Genomic DNA, 26,915 nt, shown 5'->3' with positions numbered 1-26,915 from the left:
CCTGGCCTTTATCCTGGCGAAGCACCCACACGGTTGGTGACGCATCGGCAAATACAGTACTGCTAATATATCCCTCCCAGTGAAAGCCTCCACTATCCCGGGGCACACGCAGTGCCACTTATCTCCCGTCACCTTCAGCAGTGGAAACCCCTCGTCAACCAACTCCACTAAGGGAAGCAAGCAGGTCCTACCCCCACTCTCCTTCACACTGACCGTGCTAGCTCTTCAAGACCTCAAAATCACAGCAGAATCCCTTTCGACTGCGGCCAGAAGGCATCCTATCAGAAAGCAGGCACAACAGCCTAAATCCTCTTTTCCCCCACGCCTCCGGTAGACTACCCCAGCCTCAACTGGGGGCTCCGTGGAGTGCCCGCTCTGCTGTAGACATACTATCACAGCCTAGAATCCCCATCCATCCAGCAAAACGCGATGGGGAAGCCTGATAAAATGCAGAGGAAGCTGACCTTTGAAAATAGCACAAATCCGAAATCCCCCCGCCTACAGGACGAGGCTGAACCCACACCTGGCGCCTCACATCAAACCGAATCAGGGAGCAACCCGTCAGAAATAAAGAACTCCTGCTGGAACTGAAAGTGGGCATTGGCAGCCTGAATAGCAAAATGGAAGGCCCATCTTCTAAAGTAGACCTATTACAGCACCACATTGACACCCACACAGAGCGCTTGAATTAAGTTGAACAGCGGGTTTCTAACCTAGACGATGGTGCAGCGTCCCTATCAAGCAAAGTATCCAGATTTGAGAGCCAAATGAACTCAACCATAGCCAAATGCGAAGACTCAGAGGGCCGCTCAAGACGGAATAATCATTGGAGCGAGAGAACACGAACCCCAGACGAAGATGGAAGATTATGTTGAATCGCTCTGCGTATCTCTCTTTGGTCGAGAAGCCCTCTCCCAGCTGTTCATGGTAGAGAGAGCGCACAGAATTCCGTCCGCCAGACCGGCCCCTGGTGCGCCTCCCAGACCAATTATTGTAAAACTACTTAATTACAGAGACCGGGACGCCATCCTCCGGCTGGCCAGGGAGAAGGGAGAACTGCTACACGACGGGACAAGATCCACCTCTACCCCGACTTCTCTCCTGCGGTCCAAACACAGAGGAGCTTTCACTAATGCCAGACAAAGGCTCAGACAACCAGATGGTCTATTCAATGCTGTTCCCAGCACGGCTTAGAGTGCAGCACAACGGAAGAGTCCACTTCTTCCAATCTCCAGAAGAGGCTCACGCATTCCTAGACCAGAATGGATGTCCAGACCAACATCCTCGTCAACCCCGTCCCCAGAGAGAAAGAAACCCCAGGAATCCTCCTTGAGGAACCGGAGACTGAACCACCCTAGCTAACCACATCGAACCCACCGGAACAAACTCAACATGGTAAATATGGCGGGGCAAGGATATTTGGGAAGCCCCAAGCGCCCCTAGCACAGCATTTGTTTCCTAGTTCAAGTTGTGAATCCCGACGGACAAGTTGGGGGTTGTCCGCGCTATGGGAAAAGTTCTAATGTCATCAGTTTGTACGCGCGCCGCCAGTCACTGCCTGACCCCGGCCCATGTCTTTCCACCCTGGTAAGCCCTCTGCCTCTCCAGTCTTCGAGAAGGTGGCGGAACCCCCGGACCACCTCTACCCCAGAAATCCCATCCAGCTTAAGACCCAGTGCACAAATGCCCATCGTGGGAATCAAGTCCACCTATAATCCCTTCTCTTGATACAAACAATACCAAAACGAATATACAAGACATCTTGCTCCGTTCAAGGTTGCAACCTGGAGCATAAGAGGAGGTAACATTCCGTCTAAAACGAGAAAAATACTCCAGTACTTAAAGAGACATGAAATAGACGTCACCATGATCCAAGAAACACATCTACTTCCAGGGAGAGACCACCTCTGGGCCAGGAGCTGGGGCTGTCATCGGTACTTTTCTTCATACTCAACATACGCCAGAGGGGTTGCCATCCTCATTAGCAGAAAAACTAACTTCCGCCTTATCCACACAGAGAAAGACTCAGAGGGTCGATCAATCCTAGTAAGCGGTATTGTGGAAGGCCAAAAAATAACCCTAGTTAACTCCCATGGCCCCAACACTGATGGTGGCAACAACTTTGGCTGGGTAGTTTCCCACCTCTCCACTCAAGATTCGGCAACAATAGTGTGGGGAGGGGATATGAACACAGTACTCGACCCATTTAAGGACAGAACACGATCTACGCTACAACCCATATCCAAGGCCAGTCTTCAAATATGTGAAGCATTCAATCTAAAGGATGCTTGGAGAGCTAGCAATGGGAACCAGCAAGGCTACACTTTCGACTCAGCTGTTCACAACTCGAGCTCCAGGATTGATTACATATTTTCTTCAGCAAACGGTCCATTAACCTGCGGACCACGCCACATCCTACCTAGAACCCTCTCCGATCATTCGCCTGTGATCCTTATCCTCAACCCAGCCAACCCCAGTCACCCGCTACAACTCTGGCGTTTTAAATCCGGTTCAATGCGAGACGAAGTATTTGCTTCCGAACTGAGAGAGGAGATCACATCATTCCTTGAGACTAATATAAACTCGGGGGGGCCCCCCAGCAAGCACATTTTGGGAAACACTCAAATGTTTCACCATGGGAGTCTGCCTCGCCAAGGAGAACGGCATCCTCAAGCTCATCAGGCGAGAACTGGCAGCTAGTGAAGAGAAGCTCAAACTTCTTGAACTCAAAGCAACAGACGGGAACGATCCTAGCTCAAATGCTGCCTTTAAGGAGGAACTACTAAAGTTCAATGATACAGCAGACCGGGAAATTAAATTTTTCAACCGCAACAGTCCGGTCCGACAATACGGGGAAGGCCAAAAACCCGGCGCGCTCCTAGCAATGCTGATTAAGGCTGATAGCACTTTACAGCCAATAGACGAGATACGCACCAAGCAAGGCGAAACAACCCACACTGATGAAGGAATCGCAGAAGAATTCAGACTCTTCTACCAAGAGTTATACAGCACTAATCACAAAGCAGATTCACAAGTCGCACTGGAGTATCTCGAAAACACTCTCTATTGGGTCGAGAGTCACTCAACGAACTTGTCTCCCCGGAAGAGATTATCGAAGCCATCAAATCCCTTCCGAACTCCAAAGCCCCCGGCCCAGATGGCCTGACTAGTGAATTTTATAAATCATTTGCTCATATCCTAGCCCCCCTCCTGGCTGCAGTCTATGAAGAAGCACTAGAAAAAGGAGTCCTTCCCAAGACGACCCGCAACGCCAACAAAATCCTCTTACACAAACAAGGTAAACCTCCAGAAGAGTGTGCGTTTTACCGCCCCATTTCTCTCCTTAATCTCAATAACAAAATCCTTGCAAAGGTGCTCACAAACCGACTACTGCCACTAATGCCTGCTCTGGTGCTTGCAGATCAGGCAGGATTTATTCCCGGTCGCAACACGACCTTTGGTATCAGAAGACTCTTCAGCGTCATTGCAGCACTTAACCCATCCCAGCAAGCAATTGTGGTGCTGCTCGATGCTGAGAAGGCATTTGATTCAGTTGAATGGCCATTCCTTTTCGCGGTGCTCACTAGAATGGGGCTGGGAGCCGGATTCATAAAATTGGTATCCCTTCTGTACACCAAACCGCAAGCCAACATCATCGTTGGGACGGCAAAGTCATCCCCCATAGTACTTCAATGCGGCACAAGACAAGGCTGCCCGCTCTCAGCGTTGATGTTCGCTTTGGTAATGGAACCACTAGCCTCCAATCTCCGTGAGCAGCGTCAACTCAGAGGACTCACCATAGGCCCACATAAGCTGATCATATCCTTATATGCAGACGACGTAGCATTATTCATCCGAGACCCCGAGGAAAACCTAAACCCAGTCATGAGAGAAGTCATTAAATTTGGGACGGCCTCCGGGCTAAAGATCAACCAGACGAAATCCATTATCTTCCCGCTGACACCGGCGACCAAGCAATTCACAGACGACTTACAATTTACATTGAAAACATCCCGAGTCTGTGATGTATTCCTAGACAACTACAAAGAAGTCATCAAAACCCTGCAGGATAAAGTGTCACGCTGGAAAGCCCTACCACTAACCCTGTGGGTAAGGACCTCTTTGGTCAAAATGGTCATCCTCCCGAAACTCCTGTATCTGTTTACTAACATCCCCATACTTCTACAGCAATCCTTTATGAAAAAGCTAAAAAGTATCGTTCTTGAGCTCCTCTGGGCAGGCAAACCAGCTAGAGTGGCGTACACGACCCTGACTCTTCCAGTATCGCAAGGAGGGATGGCTCTCCCAGATCTAGAGAAATACTACTGGGCGGCCCAGGCCCAATTCCTCAGCTATTGGTACTCCACTCTCGTAATCAGACCACATGTACAAATTGAAAGGGCCTTGGCAACTCCTAACTTCTTAACTGCAGTCATAATCAGATAAACCCCGGTCCCCTACACCACCATGAACGTGATGCTTTCAACCTATACGATCTGGAAGAAAATCGCCCAAAGATACAAGATACAGACACGATACTCGCCTCTTCTCCCCGTTAAGTTCATACCCAGGGTCCCGCTGACATCGGAGAGAGTCTTTCTCCAGTGGATTGACAAACTCCACGTAAACACCATAGGTGACCTCTTCACCGAGGATGGCTTCATAACCCCACAACAGGCAAAACTAAAAGGCGGCACTACCGCCCTCGACACTTTCCTCTACTTCAGAACTACACCCTACAGGCACTCCTGCCCGACTTTCCCCAACAACGCCCAACCTGGCAACTTCTCCACAACGTTATACAAGCACAAGGTGAGGGCAGATTAGTGTCGCAAATCTACTCGGCAATCATCACCTACACAACCCCCACCAACAACCGTACAAAGACCAGATGGGAAAAAGCCCTACACATACCCATCCCTGCACAAGACTGGTCCTGGATCGTGCGACAAACACAAAAAATTAGCCCTCAACTCACGCTTTAAATTGATCCAATTTAACTTCCTCCACTAAACGTATCACACACCGGCAAAAGCCAATAAACACCATCCTGAATTCACTTCAAATTGCGAAAGATGTGGAGCATCTAATGCTGACTTTGTCCATCTTGCATGGGAGTGCCCTAAACTGACCCCCTTCTGGAATCAGTTCCTCGAGACAACAGCAGCCCATCCCAACAGCAGCCCTGCAGGGCATGACGAGACTCCTTTCGGCATCAATCGGGAAACTAGCAGGACTACTATTAATGTTGGCCCGTAGGAGAAAAGCCATGTCTTGGGGCCGAGGCCCCCTCCCCACGATCGCCAACTGGCGCAAGGATATCCTTTACTGCCAGGACGTGGCGACGGACTTTATCAAATCGCTGCCTTTACCCGCGCGACCAGCAGACATCTGGGGGCCCAATGATACTATTTTTAATGGAAGAAGCAAGAGAAACCCCGAACTCCCCAGCAAGAATTTAACAAGCAATTAAGAGCAGCAAGGCGTGAGAATTGGCCTAGAGACTTAGCTCCTTGAGCTGGGATGTGGAATCGAATGAAATATAACGAAGTAGAGGGGGGAGGAGTGGAGTGGAGTGGAGGGGCGGGCTGGGAAGGGGCGATGCGCACAGTTGAATCCACCCTAATGTGGGTGTGTAGTTGTACCACATTGGGAAAAAAAAACAAAAAATAAAGTTTAAACAAATAAAAGGTATTACTGCATTAACGGTGAATATCTGCTTGTGTCACATCTAAACAGAATTGTGAATACTAGCTTGCGCCACATCTTGACAGAATTGTGAATACTGGCTTGCGCCACAACTTGGCAGAATTGTGAATACTAGCTTGCGTCACATCTAAACAGATTTGTGCATATTAGCTTGCGTCACATCCAGACAGAACTGTGAAGATTAGCTTGCGTCACACTTAGACCAGGTGTATCACTATATAGAATTGTGTAGATTAGCCACATAGAAGAATTTAGAGATTAGCCAATGTACTAACCACCCATTCCTGCTCCCTCCTACACACCACCATATGCTATACACACACCCACTGAGCTAGCCAACCTATACACTAACACCCTCCCAACACAAGTAACACAAGCTTACAACAAAAAACCTGGACACTGGACCATATCCATACGGATACAACAAGCCAGTGCGCACAACCTGAAATACCTTCCAATCTACACATAAAACACACAGAGACACTCCTACATAAGTCGTATAAACAACCCAGGCATTGGACCTTACCCAAATGGATACAATAAGCCAGTGCACGCAACCAACCATCTGCAAGTCGGCACACACAGATGCCAGTTTCTCCTGGTTCTGGACCTATCCTATCACTCTTCCCTCACGAACCAACCCTGTCCTCTTTCTTGCAGAGCCACGTGAGCGCCTGGAGACTGCCCTTGGTTGGTAGTGGTACTCAGTATAAATCAACATAACCTTTAAGGCAGACTTGCGATGTTGGAGCCTTCCTACACATATCGTGGATGGGGCAGATGACCTCGATTTTAAAAATGGTGACCCTCCCACGCTTTTTAGACTACTTTCAGGCCATGGCGGTCTTCTTACCCAGTACATTTTTCAAATCACTCAATCAGCGTTTATATGGCATAATAAAATACTGTGGGTGGCCCTGCAAATCTTAATGGTTTCAAGGAATAGAGGGGACTGGCCGTTCCTGACTTGAGACATTACAATTGGGTGGACCAATTGAGGGTGCTGAAACAAAGGCCATCAGGGGACAATAGTAAACTCTGGGTTTCCATGGACAGAGCATTGGTGGGGGCTCCCTTAGATGAAGTATTATGGCTAGCCAAGGAGGATCGGCCTCCTAGTATGCAGGCATCACGGATCACTACTCGTGGGAGAGGTGTGGGATGAAGTGGTAAAACAGAGGCATATCTCAACGATTCCGGACCCATTTACACCGCTATTTGGGAATCCCCAGTTCATGCCAGGGACGGAGGCGAGAGCCATCGGGAAGTGGAAGGAGGCGGTATGCTTAATGCTCAGGGATTGGATGCATGGCCAGGAAGTCAAAACTTTTGAGCAGTGTAAAACAGTCATTTAGCCTTACGGAAGGGGATATGCTTTGATATTTCCAGCTGAGGCACTGGGTAATGCAACCCCCGAACCCCCTGCCCCCACCACTCCCTAACAGACTAGTGGCAGGCAGACAACTCGCTCCATTTGAAAAATACATCCTGTCTAACACAGGGGATACACATCTTATCTCAGCGTTTTATGTACTATTATCTCACGGGGTATCCGGGAGAAGTGAACATACATGGGCAAGTGGGAGAGCACCCTGGACCGACAAATATCAGAGGAGGAATGGATTTATTTTGTAAGGGGTAATATTCCGAAACTCAACTAAGGGAAATGTGATCTAAAACCCTCACCCATTGGCATTATACCCAGGAGAGGCCTAGATCTATGTATCCGGAGCCATCCCCGGATTGCTGGCGAGGATGTAGAGGGTGGAGGGAACTGGGTGCACAGATGGTGGTCTTGTCCGGCGTTGAAACCATTTTTGGAACAAGTGTGCACAACGGTGAAGGAAGTGATGGGAGTTGATCCACCCATGGGGATAGGGCGAATATCTCTTGGGTCTCTGGACGAAAGAAACTGCGCCACAAGGAAGGGCACACTTTAAGGCAAGTATGGTTTGACATTGGCTGCATTATTACTGAATGCCTGGAATTGGAAGAAGAATGTTGCCCTTACCCACCATGAATGGCTAAACAAGATCTGGCATATATTGTCTATGGAATCGATCACCTATAATATACAAGGGGATTACCAAAAGTTGAGGGAAGACTGAAGCTTACTATTGGGATACCTGAGGGATGATTATCGAATTCAAATGTGTCCGCAGAACATACAGAATTTAAACATTATTTGAGGCCTTTATGCAATTTGATTAAATTAAGGACCTTACTGTGCGGCTTGCAGTAAGAAAGAGAAGCGGCTGGGGAGAATGGGGGGAGAGGGGATAGTGAGGGAGGGGGAAGGGGATGGGGAGGGGAATATTTAGTCTGTTGTAATATGCCAATAAAAAAAATGGCATTAAGTAGTTCCTTCTGATATGAAGGTACTCCGGGCAAAAGAAAATAAAGTGCACTATGCTTTCAACTACATTTGGGCAGAACAGGCAGTCTGCTATATTACTCGAATTCCAATTGTGCTTCAGGCTAGCAAGAGGCAGAATGCCTATACGCAGCTTAGTTTAGAGGGTTTTCATCTATTTCAGCTGCATTCTGTCTAAATAATATTCAAAGCCAGGCTTTTCCTTCCTCAATGCATACATGGTCAAACTAGATGAACTACTGATTTCGCATGGCTTTCTCCCATCTTCCTTCATTGGCATTCTTCAATTGCATCTTAAAATTTGTTGGAATTGTTTCAGGATGGAGACCATAGTTTTCCCACCCCATAGTGGTCAATTATTTTCTTATAGCCATCAACTAACGTATAATCAAGCCTCCAGGCTGGGCCAAGACATCTTTTACTGCTTTTCTATAATTGCCAGGTTACAATTAGTCCAAAGGCGTGCCCAGAAAAATACTGGCCTCGCCCCACAAATAAGGCCAATACTCTGCAAATCCAAGTCCCAAAGAAACTGGATATTGGAGGCATTTATAGGCAGGGCCAGAATGGTTTTCAAAAATGTCTCCACAACCTGGAGCTTGCCTGTATCACATATCCCCAAAGCTTGGCCCCGTATAGGGCTGCCTGTCTGGCTTGGCTCTTATAAATCTGCAAGGTAACACTGACCGGGCCTACCCCATGATCCTGGAGAAATCTAGACCAGGCCCCCCAATGCCTTGTCAACTTAAGTGCCGCCCGGTTCACCTGGTCACCCCATACACAATTCACCCTCATTCTAACTCCTAAATAGTCATGTTGAGTGACCTGCTCAACCATCCTTCAGGCTTGTCATTAGGCACATCTTTCTCTTTGCCCTGCTTCTGCTAAACTCCATTGACTGGCTGTGTTTTCTACACATTTATTGCCTGACCATTATCCTCAGAAATATTTTCAAAAATGGTCAGGTGCCTCCGAAGGCCCTTGGGAGTGAGAGAAAGCAGAACAGCATTGTCTGCAAATAAAAAAATCTGTATTCTCTCCTTCAGCAATATAGGTGCATCAGTGGGTTCTGCCAACAATGAGTCGATATCCACGTTAATAAATAAACAAAACCGACTATGGCAAGAACACAGCCTTGTCTGACTCAGGCATCGATTTGAATTTAACATGTAGTTTGACCATCCAGCAAATGCGTAATTGCAGCCCCATTGTTAGTATAAAGGTACTGGATCGCTCTCAGAATACCAGACGGCATGCCGAGGTTCATCAATGCCTGCCACAGTCTTGCTCTGGGCACCGTGTCAAAGGCAGTTTTCGAGGTTGACGAAGATTACATGAGCATTAATATTACTCAGCGTAACATACTTTTCCACGACCAAGTAAAGCCTCAAAACCTGGTTTATGGTGCTCACATTACACTGGAACCCGGCCTGTCGATGGTTTAAAGCCCACTAAACTCCATGTATCCAAATGTCCTAGAACCACTTTTGCAAACACCTTGCCTCCCACATCAAGAAGGGAAATGGGTCTATAATTAGCAGGAGATCCTCTATCTCCCTTCTTGAATATGGGTACAAGTACTGCTTGAGTCCATGAGTATGGGACTACATTAGCTACTAGCAAGGCATTGAAAAGTTTTACCAGGTATCCATATGACTGCTTCCTGCCTGTACCAGTTAGTGGGGATCATATTGGTTTCCCCAATGTCTGTGACATAAGTGCCACCTTAATATCACTCGTGGACAATACTGACTGCATCCTCATGCTGGGATGGCACCGCCACTAACACTAGAGGCTCGTTTATCAGCCTTAGAAAGATTTCCAAAATGAGCAATCCAGGCAGCCTCAGAGATGGCATTTTGGATTTGTTTTTTGGTTGTTGAATTTCCCTGCCCCAACACATTGCCAAATAAAAACGAGAATCACCTGCCTTGGATGCCTGTAGAAGGTTGTCCCATAACCAATCGCAGTGCTGCGCTTTTTTCAAATTGCAACAGTTTACAGTATGTGGCCCTAGCTTCAACCAGGGGCGTTGTTCCACCCCCCGCCCTCCCATCTCCCCCTATTCCTCTTGGCCTGTTCAATCCGTACCTTTTTTGCAGCGCAACATTCCCCATCATACCATGAGGGTTTGCGTACTGCCTTTGCTCCAATAACGGACCGAGGCTTACTCAAGTAATCGCCCAATATGCTGGCCAAAGCTTCATGAACAATTAACGTATACTTGACATCCTCTTCGCCCTTTAACTCAATCAGGATCACATTCTGTTCATTGGCATCCCCCCTTAAGCCAAACAAAGTCCCCATGCTTGATTATTTACCAGAACATAATCAAACTACAATTAGTGTGGGTGTAAAAGTCTAATTAGCTGGCCGGTCGCTCAAGAATCTGCCATTACATGCCCTGAGGCCCAAGGATAAAATCACACTAGCTCCCACCTTTGCGTTTGAATATGAATATTTTCTCTTTGGGGGAGCAACCATCAACTCCTTTATACCCCATCTACCATCTTCTTCGTCAGTGAGCCCGATCATGCTCTCAAGGGGTTCAAACTGCAGATTTTACCTGACCTTTATTTTCCCTCCACTGGGCAAGAAGCTCTCCTCTGCACGCACAAGGCCCCATGTGCTGCCAGCTGCCTACTGCTCTAGTTCGGTGCTTCCGAGATTACCAACCATTTGTACCCAACCTGCCTGCCTAACCCAGGCTTCCCCGACCACCGGCCACCCCTGACCCCTTGAGGAACCGGACTTGGAGGCTTGGAGCTGTGCTGCTGCTGCTGCTGCAGTGACTCCATTTCCTGTTGAGCTTAAGCGTCCCGGGCTGCCTCCCGCTGCCCTCTCCATGGAAGCTGTCAGATTGCGGTCCCCAGAAGCTGCAAGATCCAACGTGGTGGATGCAGAGTGAATAACTCACACAATGAAACAAGTTCTCAAGCCACGAGCACAAGAGGCCACAAGACAGTGTTTTTCAAGTCTGCTCTCTGAATGAAATTCTTTGAATTAAATGCTATGCTCCTGCTAAGTTAGTTAGCAAAGTAGAAAAAGCCAATGCATACATGATCTCACAACGATGCGTTGATATGAAAGGGGAGCTGCAAAAAGGAAAAAAGTTGAAGGGAAAGCAAAGCATGGTGATCAACAGAAAGTGTCTTCCTTTTTCTCTCTACAACCAAAACCATCTAGTAGTGATACTTCTTTTGAGGAGCAACCACAATTTGAAAGTGAGCACATTTAAGCTCTGGCTGAGTCCATAGAAGAGTCCAATGAGGGGGTGTTTGCTGTTCCCACTTCTTCTAGCATTGGTCATCTACAAATTGTGGCTGAGCAGCATTCCCCAGCCTGCAGGAATATTGGAAACTACACCAGTGAGGATCACATGTTCTTCTACAGATCCTGCGCTATGGCATTCTATCGCACACAAATGACTGTACTTTTGGATTAAAAAGGGTTCAGCAGCCCGCCAAAAGCTCAACAGCAATGTTTCCAAGTCAACCCATGTTTATGAACTTGGTGACAAAAAAACAAAAAGATGCTTAACACAAGCAGTATTTAAGTGACAAATGCGGAATGGCAAACTTGTAAACCGCGAATGGTTGTTTTACTCCTCATCACAAGGTTCAGTTTACTTCTTTGTCTGCCGTTTATTTTCTAGTACTGATTCTTCATTCAGTACAACTGGTTTTAATTACTGGAGGCATCCATATTCCTGCATTTATCAACATGGTCCTGAGCATGAAAAGTGTATGCTAATACTTTGGAAACGTCAAAAGGAAACTGGCCGCATTAACTCAGAATTAGCTGAACAGTTAAAACGTGGGAAAACCTACTGGCAGGATTTACGTAAGAGTTGTAGCAGTTGTAAAGTTCATGTAATCGCAGGTTCTAACATTCGGAGGAGCTAGATTATAGGATCACAGTGCAATGGGAATTATTTAGGGATTTTGGAGCTGATCAGCCAATTTGATCCCTTCCTGGACGAACGCATGAAAAAATATGGAAATATTGTTAATGGAAATCCCTCCTATCAGCAAATATTTGTGAAGAATTCCTCACACTTATGAGGAAAAAGGTTTTCTCTGCAATTATTTCAGAACTGAGAGAAGCAAATTATTATTCACTTAGTGTGGACTCAACTCCAGATGTTTGTCACATCAATCAGTTGACTTTTACAGTGCGATATGTAAAGGATGATGCACCAAAGGAGAGATTTCTGGAGTTTCTCCCAATTCATGGCCATATAGCAGCGTACCTTGCAGGTGTTGTCGTCCAGTTCTTGGAAGGGGCAGGTATCCCCATATCAAATTGTTGTGGCCAGTCATACGATAATGCATCCATGTAACTGTCTGCATGTCTGATGTAGCCATGCCGTACCATGAGGTGTGGTTTTTCTAGCTTGCACACACACTTATGCATTCTGTATCCGTTATGCATGCTCTTGCACTTTGCTAATTTTGTACCATGCACTTACTGGAACGAGCGCCAGTATGCCTTTTGGGCTTTGTGTGCTGAAATAAATGAAAAAAATAAATGAACAAACCCTTTTCTCCGATGATGGGAATGGAGAATTAGCAAGATTTCCCTGATGGTTATACATATTAACAAGCAAAAGATTTGACCCATCGGGGCACCGCAAATGTAATTCCATAAAGTCCTTTGAGTCAGTTGGATACATACTTATTGACATATATAGATTAGCACTCACCCAAAGGGTTAATCCGCTGCTAGGGCGCCCTCCCATCCGCTTTACTGCAGTGATATTGAAGTCAGCAAGACCCTGAATGTTATGATCCTAAAGGGACCAAGTTTCTTGCAACGCGGCTATATCATGGGAACGCACCACATCCATCCAGGTAACATCTTCCATATATTTTTGAAGGCCAAGACATGTGCACGGCTGCAGTTAAAGCACCCAATGGGGTTGCAGATTGAAACTCAGGGAGGGGATCATTGGCAGCCATGTGATTTAGTATTGGGGGGGGGGCTATTCTAGAGTCAACCTTCTGTCAATCCATACTCCCTGTCACTGATACATTCAACACACACTCACATAATGTTTCCTCGGAGCATCAATGCCCTATGGCTAGAGTGGGCAGCACCCCCGGCAATCCAACTGGAAGTCCCTCAGGTGAAGCACTCAACTTAACCCCCAATGGCAGGCCTGGGTAAGGCAGTGGGTCCCAGTTTAGAGTCCTCACTTAGATTGGCCGGAATACGTACAAAAAGGGGACCTTTTCTTAAATTTGCTGCAGGACAACAACCCTTTTTACTGGGGGTTGGCACAGCCACCGTTTTTACTGAAGGTTCCACCGATAGCCATGGGGGATTTTGCCACTAGGTGAATAGATGACAATGAGGGAGGTTTCAGACTAAACGTAATCTCCAGTGAACTGGTGGACGTGGTCCTCTGTTCCATGGCCAACAGCCCATCGACCAATAAATCAGATTTTATCTCCACTCTAATGAAGTCTCTGAACAGAGTAAGGGGGAACAAGTGAGCACTGAACTATATCACTCCTATTAATTGATAAAACAGCCCCTCTTCCATCTCAACCAGTGACATACTTTGTTAATCATACCCTCCCCAGCCTCTTTGTACTGACCTTGAACTCTAGGAACATTATTCAGGAATAAATTGGAATTATAATGCTGGGCACTGGGGACCTGCTGGGCAGGTAAAGAATTGGTATTCATCTTCTGGCCTGCCTTTTTGGCATGTCCCTCGGATTTTGCTCATCTGAAAAAAGCTAAATTCTCCTAGGGGCATTACTAGCTGGGTGTGCCCAACTTTCAACTACCCCTACCACAGGGTCATTCTTCCCAAATCTCTGTGCCAATTGTTCCCTGCCCACAAAAGCACCCAGCTCTAATTTTACTTCACCTATTAAGCTCTTCAATGCTTCCATCTCCTTAACCACCAGCCCTAGGGCCGTGTGGGCTTGCTCCACATTACAAAATGTTTTCAAAGCCTCCTCAGTTACAGCCATGCCAGATAGAATACTCACCCTGCTTAATGGATCCACCCAGCTTTCACTGAGATCGCACCCCAGACTTTGTTGTCCACTTGTGTCCCAACAGACCTCAAATTCCCCTTTACCTCAGCTTTGGCCCCCCAAAAATCCCCCCTCACCCCTCAGATGGAACAACGGATCATTTGAATCCCTCTCCACTCCTCTTCCTTCCTTTTCCCTACCCTCCACCAGCTTCCTTTCCTCCCACCAGGCATTCCGTCCCTTTTTTTTTTTTACCCCTCCAATCCCTCTCCTAGTGAGTTCAGGGGGGGGAAAAAACTGTTAAACAAAGGGACCACTGTTGACACGGTTGTCCCATGGTCCTCCTGAGAAACTGCTTCACCATCTAGGTTAAAATTCAGTGGGTCGGGTATTATGTTACACTCAACTAGGATAACCTAGCTTCTTCCCTTGCTCTGTGAAGGAGGGGTTGGGGGGGGGGAGGGCTTGCAAGCTCGTAACCCAGCAGGATCAAGCCTGCCTCTAACAACACAGGCAACAAGACATTAGCAGTACTTAGAACACTATTCGCTTTCTCCCACATTTCAGCACAAGTCAATGACTTTTTTATAAAATAATGGGAGAGCAGTCCTTTTGCTTGTTGGTGAAATGTTAATCCTTTCCAGAATCACTTTGTTTCTACAGTTCCTTGCCTGGTGAACTGTGGTTCTGGTTTTGTTTTATCAGTTCAGTTCTGATACCTTGCATACCCAAATCATTTGGCTCAATGTCCTATAAGAGCAAAGCGATTTCCTCAATCAGCGCATATGCTAGATCAATAGGGTCCGTCAACTTTGCCATTTTCTTCCGCCGCTTGCTCGTGTGGGGGCGGGAGGGGGGGTTAATAGCCTTGCGCTTCGACATTGAGATAGGAGTAATATAAACCAATCAGGAGACCAAAGCAGGCATGGTTTTGAGACACCTGCAACCAAGAGCTACTTTCCAACTCTTCAGCTCACAATAAATAAAGAGCTCCCGCACACCTGACTCCAATAATTGTAATTGTTTATTTGTAAAGCGCTTATACACAAGTGAAGTGCTTCAAAGCGGGAAGAGAACAAGGGAATACAGAGTCCTTCTTAGGCCTTGAAGTTTCCAAATGATCTAGCAAAAAAAGTCGGCCCGCCACAGACCTCACTCACTGCATACTCAGCAAGCGCTCTGCGCAGAGTTCGAGATTCTGAGGGGGTGGCTCTGAATTGAATAATAGTCGGTGAATACTGACTCCAACAACTCCTGGACAGAACGACAGACATGCAACTGGCTTCCACAGCAGACCACACTCACTGCACACTCCGTTGCCCTTCTATAGGTTGGCTGATTAGGCTAATTGTCAAGTGTGATCGTTGAGTTGTCATCCTCGAACGCCTACCCCTTTCTCTTTTGAAACTCCTTAGTTATTAGCTATTCCCTTTTTTTTCAATATGCCCGACTGGTGGTTTCTCTTATTCTTTAAGTGATTTCCCTTGTATTTGATTTCTATTCTAGTCTCTTGTTCGTAATTCTTGTGCCTGTTAATGTGCTGCACAGCGGCGACTGAAGGCTTAAAGGTTTGTGCCAATATTTTGAAGTCTGGTGGAAGGAATACCGCTCATATGCAGCTCTCTGGCGGGACCTGGAGTCTCGCCAGTGTTTGCAACCAGCTGCTGGCTGAAGGTTTCTTCTGCCATTGGAAGTGGAAGAGAATGCTTGCAGGTATGGGCATAGCGCTGCACCTCTGTGCAGTGGTAACCCCTGTTTGTGCTGTTATTAGTGGTGTTAATTAAACTTGGGGGTACATCAGTACCTTCTCTAGGGGGTGTGTGGTTGGGTGGATGAAGGACTGCCATATTCAGGAATATGGCTGTGCAACAAATTGTGGAGTATTATACTGTAATTACTCTTCCTCGCTGCATTTCTGTGATGGGGTGGCTGCATAGCATCAGTCTTGGATCTTAGGAGGCATGTCAGTTTGTCATATGAAGGGTTTCTGGGGTCTCCCGCTTGTTATATCTTCACACAGTGAGTGGGTATTGCTTTCCCCCAGAGACCCTTGGTGTCCCAGGGTTAGAAACTGGGGCCACTGCTCAACAACCTCAGTTCCCTGTTTCTGCTCTAGGTCATTGAGTATAAAGTTTCATAGAGCAGATGCAAGAGTGGAAAAGGTTGTTCCTCTGATATAGATATAGATATATATGTATGTGTGTGTGTATCAAAATCTCAGGGCCACCATGTGAAAGGATAAATGAAGGGCTCATCTGCTAATGTAGTGTGCAAACAATTTGATGAGAAAGTTGGGGTTCAGCCAAGGCTGTTATTGGCTGGATAATGCGTAATGCATAGTGTATTAAACTAATGTTTTCTGTATCCTGGAGCCAGGGACATGTGTGCAGGGCAAGAGTAATGGGTTTTCCTGCAAAGGTGGACTAGTCGTCTTGTGGCCCTTTTCTGCACTAGTTTGATGTTTGTGCACTACTCGCTTGTGGGATTACCATATGCACTGTTTTGCTGTAATCTCATTGCTACGATATACCATAATGTACTGAATTTCTGAAGCTGAAGGTGGATAGAGGTCTTATCAAATTTTGAAGTTGGAAAATAAATATTTCTGGCCAGAATCTGATTTGAAGGTAAAGAAACAGATCAGTGTTAATAATTATGCCGCCAGATTGCAAACTTGGTTTGCTGATTCTGGGCAGGGACTTGAAATGTCAATTGAAATGGTTGATATGATGGTGTTAAAGGAGAAACCCATAGAAGTATTTCTACTAGTGAGATTTAATTTTTGATAAGTTATGTCAACAATTAACCCCCTGCCTCTATAGACTTTGCTAACTGAATGGCCTTGGTGACCAGGCCTCCTCCAGATTGAAGGAGAACCAGGGTACCATCAACATAATTATGTATCTGACTCAAACTCCTGAAGGAAATATGTCGAGGGGCCGGGAAACAAATTAAACCAGTTTGACGAGGGCTGGTCCCAGCAGCACTCTAAAGTGCACCTGAGATGGAGTAGTTTAATAAGGGGAAATGTAGATACTCCTGGTATGGGTTGTATAAAGGAAATTGCAGACAATGGTCCACCAAGTCCATAAGAAATATAATTTCCCACCATGCAACACCAATAATTAATGGAATCGGTTCACTTACCGAAAGGATATCCCAATATATCGGTTTACATTTACAACCTCTTGCCTCGAGCCTGGCTTCATACATTATTCAGAAGCTAGAATTCATCTCCTGGGAGCCGAACTACAGACTGGTCACACTAGATGTAACATCCCTCTATACCAGCATCCAACATTCAATGGGAATCCATACAACAGAACATTTCCTTAAATCTAGATCACCCTGGTATCATTCGCAAAGTAAGATGCTCATATCGATGCTGGAATTGACATTAAACAATAACCTATTTTGCTTCAGCGATCAAATTTATCAACAAACGCCAAGGAACAGCCATTGGCGCCAAATTTGCCCCGCCTTATGCTAACCATTTTATGGGATACTTTGAAACGGAGTATGCGTGGCAACACCCAGCATTCACTGAAAACAAGACTATAGCTTTTTGGGTATGCTATATTGACAATATCCTTCTCCAGCATTGGATCTTTCATGGATTCACATGCTTAGAATATTCCCCGTCGTCAGACTGGGACCCCTCGGTACACTTATAAGGCTGTTTTCCATAAGAAAAAACTTCCGACACTTTTGTGTCCTGTCTACGTCGTTTTGGGCTGCTTACGCATGCCCCAATCGGACGTAGCGGTATAAATGCCCCGCCCCCGCGGCTCCCTTCAGATTTCAACCGTCTTCCAAAGTAGTGGGATCACCTCGCGTCTTCTACTATTTTGACAAGGTTGTTTCGTCGTGTTTTTTCCTAATGTCTGGAAAAGCTCTTTTCCGCCCGTGCGCTACATGCAGGCTAAAGAAAGTGTATGAAGGAGATGGCCATGTGGACTGTATATATTGTCTCCACCCTCACCATTCGGCAGACAAGTGTGACATCTGTAAGGGGTTCTCCCAGAAGACTCTTAAAGACCGAAGTCGGCGGTTGGTGGTCTGGTTGAACGACGGAGCAGGTGTGTACCCCCCTTCGGAGGTAGGCTCCACGCGTAGCTTGGCCTCAACAACAATATCCTAGGGGGGGGGGGGGTCCCGCCGTTCACCCCCAGTGAAGAAACCGTGCCCTGCGGAGAAAGGGTCTTCGGAGAAGCATTCCACAAAAGAAGTTTCACTAAAAGGGAAAATCTCATCGTCCTCATCAAAAAAGGAGAGTAAAGAGAAGTCAAGGTCCTCCTCAGGTCATCATCATAGATCATCCTCGAGTCGAGAGTCTGAGAAACAAGGTCTAGTTCAAAAAAGGCGGGAACGCCTCCAGGAGCTGCACAGATACCACCGTCGTCGACGGGAAGGGCGGTCATCGACTCCCTCGCTACCGATGACGCAGTTGGTTTCGTCTGGTGTTCTGCCGCAGGTGACGACGACGGCTACAATGACGACCACTGGGCAAAGTTTAGCCTCGCAACGGAGATTCCACAGGAGGCCTGGCGGCAGCAAGTTTACAACCCGGTTTTACCAGAATCCTTGTTGCAGCAGGAGGTGGCCTTGTCCATATCCTCTGTGGACGACGAGTGTGAGAGGGTAGCTGGACCTGCGGAGCTGTGGTTACAAGGGGTTAGCAGACTGACTCTTTCGAGTGGGACAAATATCCTGGTTATAACCCTGTTGCTTAACCCTCAGACTGTTCTATCGCTGGAAGTTCTATCTACATTGCAGACCTTATTAAAGAAGCTGGATGTGAAGTTACCTCAGGTGGCAGCTCGGACGATACCGGACATCGACGAGCCGGCTCCTTCCTATCGACCAGCTCCGACGGTGCTGACGGTAATGCCGGCCTGTGAAGGCCTCCCATGTGCACGCCCGGAGGAAGGAGAGCTGCTGGAATCGGACAGGAGGTCCATATTGGATATTTTTGTTCTCCCCTCTAGGGAGCCAACCTGGGAGTCGGAAGCGGAGATCAAAGCTCCAAGAAGCCCATCCCAGCCGTCGCCTCAGGACGACATTGGGTCTTTCCATGCCATGATGAGTAAGGCTTGTACCGAAGAAGAATCGGGATTTAAACAGATCAACAACCGGGTGGTTCTACGGAGACAGGCGTGGCTTAAATGCACCAACTTTAGACCTAAAGTGCAGTACAAGGTGCTGGATATGCCCTTTGAGGGAGACCACCTTTTTGGCGACAAGGTGGATGAGGCCTTAAAGGGCACGAAGGAGGACTCGGACACGGTGCGTTCTCTGGGTGCCCTCCAGAGTGGAAGACATTTTCGTTCATTTCGCCCCTTTTGAGGAGCATCAGGAAACTCCCGGTTCTCAACATCAAGGGACCGGCTTTCAATAGACCGACATACTCCTCGCAGGGTTACAGGCTGGCTTCTCAGACTGCGAAAAGACGTCTGGATTATCAAGCCTCTAGGAAGAGGACAGGTTACTCGTCGTCGAAAGATGAGCAATCTTATGACCAGCAATGACAGGCGTCAGAACATCCTGGAAGGCAGGGTATTGCATTGTGTCGACGAATGGGAACAGATAACCACGGATCAGTGGGTATTGGACACTGAAGTTCGGGCATTCCTTGCAATTCAAAAGCAACCCCCCGCACATTCCACCAGCGGTTTCGGCTGAACCCCACCTGAGTGTGTTAAAACAAGATCTAGTGCTTATGCTACAAAAAGGGGCTATAGAAATGGTACCTGTGTTGCAGAGGGTCAGGGTGTGTATTCCCGATGCTTCGTAGTGAAGAAGCCCAACGGAAAATGGCGTCCCATTCTCGACCTTCGAGACCTCAACAAAACGTTGAAAAATCAAAAATTCAAAATGCTCACACTTCAGGGAGTCATCCGATCCATTCAACTAGGGGATTTTCTGGCACCGCTGGACCTTCAGGACGCGTACTTTCACATACCAGTGCGTCAACGGCACAGGAAGTTCCTAAGGTTTATGGTCGGCCAGACTCACTACCAGTTCGCAGTGCTTCCTTTTGGACTAAAATCCTCCCCGAGGACGTTCACGAAATGTTTAGCCCCGGTTGCAGCATGGTTGAGAAAACAGGGGCAACATGTTTACCCGTACCACGATGACTGGTTGGTGAGGGGATCGTCCCCTATGGCAACTCAAGCAAGTCTACAGGCCACCATGCAGCTTTTGTGACGACTAGGATTTGCAATAAACTTCGAGAAGTTCCCATTGACTCCGTCGAGAAGCTTGGTGTTCTTGGGTGCACAGTTCGAAACTCGGTCAGCATTGGTAAAACCATCCGTGGACAGAGTCCACAGACTCGACCAGCTGGCAAAACAATGGAAGGTCAACACCAAAGTATCAGTGAGGAGATGTATGTCGATACTGGGCGCGATGGCGTCGTGCATCCCTTTAGTGAACAACTGCCGCCTTTTCATGACCGATGGACCCAGTCCCAGGGACTTTGGTCGGACAAACTGATCGTCAACAACGAGCTCCTGCGAGCTCTTCGATGGTGGCAAGGCTTCCAGAACCTATCCAGGGGAGTACCCCTACAAGAACCGGAGTTCCACGTAACCATAGTGACGGACGCGTCGCTGACTGGATGGGGAGCACATATGGGTACTCTCCAAACGCAAGGTCGGTGGTCGCCGGAGGAATCGCTCCTGCATATCAACATACTGGAGTTGAGGGCAGTGCGTTGGGCCCTGAAAGCCTTTCTACCGCACATAAAGGGCTCGGTAGTGAGAATATTAACAGACAATACGACAATGTTTTACTTGAGAAAACAGGGAGGTACTCGCTCCAGAACCCTTTCCACCAAGGCTCAAAGTATGGCAGTGGGCTCTACAACACAATATAACCATCATAGCCCACCATCTTCCGGGAGTAAAGAACGAGCAAGCGGATTCCCTCAGCAGGGAAATGGACCACCTGCAGTTGTCAGAGATTTTCAGAAATTGGGGGAATCCTCCTCTGGATCTCTTTGCAACAAAGGAGAACAGAAAATGCGAACTGTACGCCAGCAGGTGGCCACAGATAGGTTCGCTGGGGGAAGCGTTCTCCTTCCCGTGGACGGACAAGTTTCTGTACGCCTTTCCCCCGTTTCCTCTCATACGAAGGACCCTGCAATGGATTCACAGATACAGGTGTCGAGTGATCCTAGTGGCTCCTTATTGGCCGAGACAAGCATGGTTCTCCGACCTGCTGCAGCTGTCAATAGCGCGACCAATAACATTTCGGAAAGTCCCGAACCTCCTGTCCCGGGACAAGGGAACAGTGTGGCATCACGACCCGGACAGTCTCAACCTCACAGCTTGGCTCCTGACTTCTCGGAGTTTGGTACCCTGAGTATTTTGTCGGATTGCCCTCGAATCCTGCAAGCCGCACAAGCTCCGTCCACGAACACTTCCTATGCATGCAAGTGGAGGAGATTCTGCGTCTGGTGTCAAAATCAGCCGGGATTACAGCCCCTGAATATCTGAATATAACTCCGGAACAGCTTCTTCCATATTTGCTGTCACTTTCATCGATAAAGTACACCTAGCGGCCATTTCAAGATTCACGCGGAGAAGACAGTCGTCCCCCTTGTTTAGTGATAGGCTGATAAAGCACTTCATGAAAGGTTTATTCCGTACATTTCCACAGATTAAACGCTTTCTTCCGACCTAGAGTCTTAACTTGGTGTTGGCGGGGCTAATGAAAGCCCCCTTTGAACCGATGGCTTCCTCGTCTATGAAGTTCTTATCGTGGAAGTTGGCTTTTCTGATAGCTATCACTTCAGCACAACATCTCTCGGAGATGCAAGCATTAGTCGTAGATCCGCCGTACTTGAGGTTCTTTAAAGACAAAGTAGTGCTGGCGACTAACCCTCATTTTATTCCGAAAGGTCCTACTATTTATCATAAACATTCGTCAATTGTTCTACCTACCTTTTTCGCGACTCCTTCATCGGCTGCGGAAAAAGTCCTCCATACTTTGGACGTGGAGAGCTCTGAAATGTTATCTTAATCAGACTCAGCAATTCAGGACTACGCAACAAATGTTCGTAGTTTATGGTCCGTCGACGAGAGGAAAAGCAATCTCAAAACAAGGACTACCTAGATGGGTCTCGTCGACGATTGTTTTTTGTCACTCCAAGGCGGGGAAACCGCTAGAAGGATGTCCGAGAGCTCATTCCACAAGATCAACTTCGTCTTCGGCGGCATTGTGGGCAGGGATTCCGCTGACGGACATTTGTCAGGCGGCGTCGTGGTCGGTGCCACACACATTTACCCGCCATTATTGCCTCGAACGGCAGCATGCGGACAACATGCAGATGGGACGAGCAGTCTTGAGCCATTTGTTTCAGTGAGGTATGCCCTATTCAGGGAAATTACCTTTATATATATATATCCCAATGCATATGGTGGTTAGTGTCATTAATGTTGTGGTTGTGGTTTTAAACTAACCTGTAGTTGCTGTTTAAAAAAAAAAAAGGAGGAATGTATGCTTGGGATAATGTTGGATTGCATTCACACCGCCATATCAGGATTACTGCTATAAAATCTATTCTAAGCCTGTGAATCCATGAAAGATCCAATGCTGGAGAAGGGAATAGTTTCTTACCTGTAACTCCATTTCTCCAGCATTGGTATTTTTCATGGATTCACATGCGCCCGCCGGCCTCCCCTGAATGCAATGTATATGTTTGTATTACCCCATTCTACTTTGGAGGGGTTAAAATCTGAAGTGAGCCGCGGGGGTGGGGCATTTATACCGCTACGTCCGATTGGGGCATGGTAAGCAGCCCAAAACGACATAGACGGGACACAAAAGTGTTGGAAGTTTTTCCTATGGAAAACGGCTTTAGAAGTGTACCGAGGGGTCCCAGTCTGACGACGGGGAATATTCTAAGCATGTGAATCCATTTAAGATACCAATGCTGGAGAAATGGAGTTACAGGTAAGAAACTATTCCCTTATCTGGTAAAGAGACAAAGCATCCCTCCTTGAATATGTTACATTTCTGAACACCAACAAATGCAATATTCAACTAACTATGAATGAGAGTATAGAAATAATGTTTTTTGGACTTAGAACATTATGTGGAGAACATCATCCACACTACTCTATACATAAAACCTGCAGCTGGAAATAGCATTATACATGCCAATAGCAACCATCCACACAAATTAAACTGATAATGTGGATCTTAAAACATGATGGAAAAATTCAGGCAAAGAGGATATGAAGAAAAGCAATTAAAGACATCTCTCACTAAGCAATTATAAAGCTAAGGTAGGGACCTACCTACCAACAAAATTAAAGACGCATCTCAAGACCCAAATTGCCAACTAAGACTAATTACAACCTATAGCTCGGATGTACATAACATATGGATAATTCTGAATAGACACTGGTACATCCTTAGACTAGATCAAGATGTAAGTAAATACCTGGACAAGGAACCAGCAGTGACATTTCGAAAGGCACTGACAATTAAGAACCTAATTAACCGCAGCTATTTTACACCTACACAAGGACCTAAAACGTTAGACAATGTGGAGCCTAAAGTCAATTCAGGGCAACCATAAATGTGGCAGTTGTAAAATATGCCCTCAAATGAAGAATGGGAAAGACACAATCTTCCTGCCCAATGGGAAAACCAAAAGGATCCTGCAACTCCAAATTTGTCGTATATGGCTACACTGCCTGTGCAATAAATTATACATAGGCAGCACGGTACACTCTCTCAAACTAAGAATAATGGAACATTTGAGAGCCATCAAAAATAAATACCCAAAATATCCGATGGCCAACCATTTCCACATGTAACGTGGGATTGACAATTTAGACCAGATAACATTCTTTGGAATAGAGAAAGTTAACTTACCACCCAGAGGAGGAAACAAGGAACTACTACTGAGAAGAAAAGAAGCAAAATGGATCAACCTTACACACACATGTACTTTCGGTTTAAATCAGGACGATGAGACTTGTTATTACCTGTAATAACTTTAGAAAAATAACAATATACAGAGACAAAACGAAGCTCAGGAAATTCCGATATTTCCCCCTTAAGATGGAGATGATACAATTGAATAATGTTTTCTATATACCCTTTGCAGCTATTATATAATTTCTCTAAGTACTAAATACCCCATATGTGCAGAAATGAAGATTTAATTAATTAGATTAAATCGCAGGCAGAGCATAGCGTTCATTCCATCCCAAGATGGCCGTGAAACGGCAATACACGATGACGTCATTGCGTGGACTCATAAATGGGCGGCCATTTTGAATCGCCGATCTGTAGCACGGATCAGCGTTTAAAGTTTCATGGGGTCAACTGAATCCGACTAACAGCAGAAACAAGGTAAGAAAGGATCCCTTTAAGAAATATGAGAATTCCAACCTTACTGTTAGTGGTGCATCCCCCATTCTGTAGACAACTGAAACTAAAACGCCTCTGTAATATTTACAGGCTTACCCCTAAAACATGAAGGCAATTTTGACAAACAACCAGCCTTCATGGTAAATATCAACTAAACTAAATAGACTTATTGGAAGTAAGGAAAAACCTACAACATATACACAAGAATCTACTAAGGGTGAGTTATCTTTTAATTTGGAGAAATATGACGATATGTTATAGAGCCAAACTATGTTCTCCTTTGAGATGCAGTACTTAAACTTCACTATATTTTTTCGTTCATGGCCTTTTTAAAATAAATGTTTAGATGTCAATTATTTGTAGAAAACCCCCTGACTATCCACTAGAACCACAGTGGAGAAACGCGTGTAGAGGTCACAAACAGATGTTGATACTAAAGTGATTGATTAAGAGCCCCAAAATTTGGAACACAGGACTTGGAGAATTAGATAGTTTCAAATCACCCTTTTTGATTGCAGGTGTTTTTTTCAATAATTTGCAAGCTGTTGCATATTGGATGACCCTTTCAAGCAACAACTCTTGGCATGGGTGTATAAAACCCATTTGAACAGTTTTCACATTTTTCCTTAAATGCCTCTTTTGTCATACACAACGTAGAAGTACCGTGTGATCTGTGTCAAAGGGGGCTGACTGGGTTTGATTTTATTTATACCGCACTTCACTGACCCTGAGGCTTAAGAGCACCGACATACAAACAATTACAAAGCAAGTAGATGTCTTAATAAAATAAACACACAACTTATAATACATAAACAATTAAATGGCCACATGGAAAAATGACAAAATATGTCCTACAAAAATCTCCTTGGGTATTAGGTGAGAAGAACCAGCACTGGCCATGCTAGTAGCCATGCTCCTGCCTGGTCATCATCTGTCATTCTCCTGGTAACTAGGATTGATACCACTATTGCCATTCACCTTCAATGGACAACCATCTTAGTCCCCTAGGATCCCAGTATTAAACTTGGGGCATGACAGCCACTTTAATATGTTTTGAGGGAAAAGGCAGCTGTGGGATTGGATGGATGGATCCCACCAACTTTGAGCACATGAAGGTGTTTCATCAAAGGCACTTCAATGCTGTTGATTTTAGGGGCGATTCTTCTTAGGTTTAGTTGGACATTGGTCGACCTAAAACCAAGCCAAGCTAAACCAAAAAGAGTAATTTAGTAACTTTTTAAAGTTGTCCTTTTGTCAAAAGGTTAGAATGAATGAAACGGGCTGCTTATAAGTAGCTTTGTGTCTCAACTGATAAACTTGCTTCAAGATCTGATACAGGGCAATCATTTCAAGATTCTCTAATTGTATGCATTGTAAAAGTAAAAAACTGCAATATTTTTGCAGAGGCTTTGTGAAAGAAGTGCTTCTTTTGTCAGGACCCTTTACCTTTTGCAGGCCCCATAGAACATGGATTAATTATTTGGTGATGTTCACAGCAATCATTAACATAATCTCTGTTGATTACTCTTGCAGCCTTGAAGGACGATTTGAGGATGAGGAGCTGCAGCAGATACTTGATGACATTCAGACAAAGAGGAGCTTCCAGTATTAGCAATGGTGTACATGCATTTAGCAAATGTGGTTTGACCCCACGCTTATGATCCAAGACTTTTATGCTGTATGCCCATGAGACTGATGCAAGAGCCATTTCCAGTGTATGCCGGATGCTCCTCACTGGAAAATACCCCTTTCCTGTGGATTGTATTGACAACTAGCGGACAACATATGTCCACCACAAGGAAAATTGTAACCTGCTGCTGGATCTTAAGCTGAAAATGTATACCAGTTTAAATGGTATACCACATTAATATCATTGGAACAGGGAAGTCCTGTTTGTGGGGTTAATAAACTCCACACCCTTTTAGAGGCCTGTAAGAGTTGCCCTGTATACCCACTGTTTCTTGTCTGGAATTGGGTTCTCTCCAATTGGTATATTGTTTTCTTCACATTCAGTTGTTGCAGATTTCAGTGTGTCACTGCTGTAAGCCCGTTTCTTTTCTGCAGAAAAGTGTTTAGCTGTGAAGAATGATTTGTTTATTATTCTTAATACCATTGTGATACTGTAATAAATATGCTCTTTTTGTACTGCTCATTTTATAATTTTATCGGGGAAAAGTTCAGTTAAAATAAAAGAAAATCCACAAACCTGGAACACAATTACCATCCAACTCCTCTTCGTTTCATTTTCTATATTTTAAAATCATTCATACATCAAATTGGAGACCTAAAAAAGCAATTGCTCCATTTCAAAATCCAGTCGTGGATCGAAGTAAACAATCCTGGTATGTTTATTTCGGGGTTCTAGATCATAGCACAAGTTGATACCTGGTCATATAATTCTCTTGACAAAACTCTTTGTTTCTCTTAGCAGCTAGCCCGATCACCACATT

General features: G+C 45.9%; 1 protein-coding gene across 1 annotated transcript in view; it reads left to right on the top strand.

Moving 5' to 3' along the window:
• Positions 1-26,686, top strand: part of POLR2D (RNA polymerase II subunit D) — a 226,857-nt gene extending 200,171 nt beyond the window's left edge. Inside the window, exon 4 of the mRNA XM_069617827.1 lies at positions 25,999-26,686. Within this exon, the coding sequence (XP_069473928.1) occupies positions 25,999-26,077 (79 nt within the window). The 3' untranslated portion in view covers positions 26,078-26,686. The remainder of the gene's footprint in view (positions 1-25,998) is intronic.
• The last annotated feature ends 229 nt before the right edge of the window (positions 26,687-26,915 follow it).

Source organism: Ambystoma mexicanum, chromosome 10 (genome assembly GCF_040938575.1).
Source record: "Ambystoma mexicanum isolate Mex_15411 chromosome 10, UKY_AmexF1_1, whole genome shotgun sequence".
Taxonomy (NCBI): Eukaryota; Metazoa; Chordata; class Amphibia; order Caudata; family Ambystomatidae; genus Ambystoma; species Ambystoma mexicanum.
Note: the sequence above shows the minus strand (reverse complement) of the source record. Positions and strands in the feature narration are given on the sequence as shown.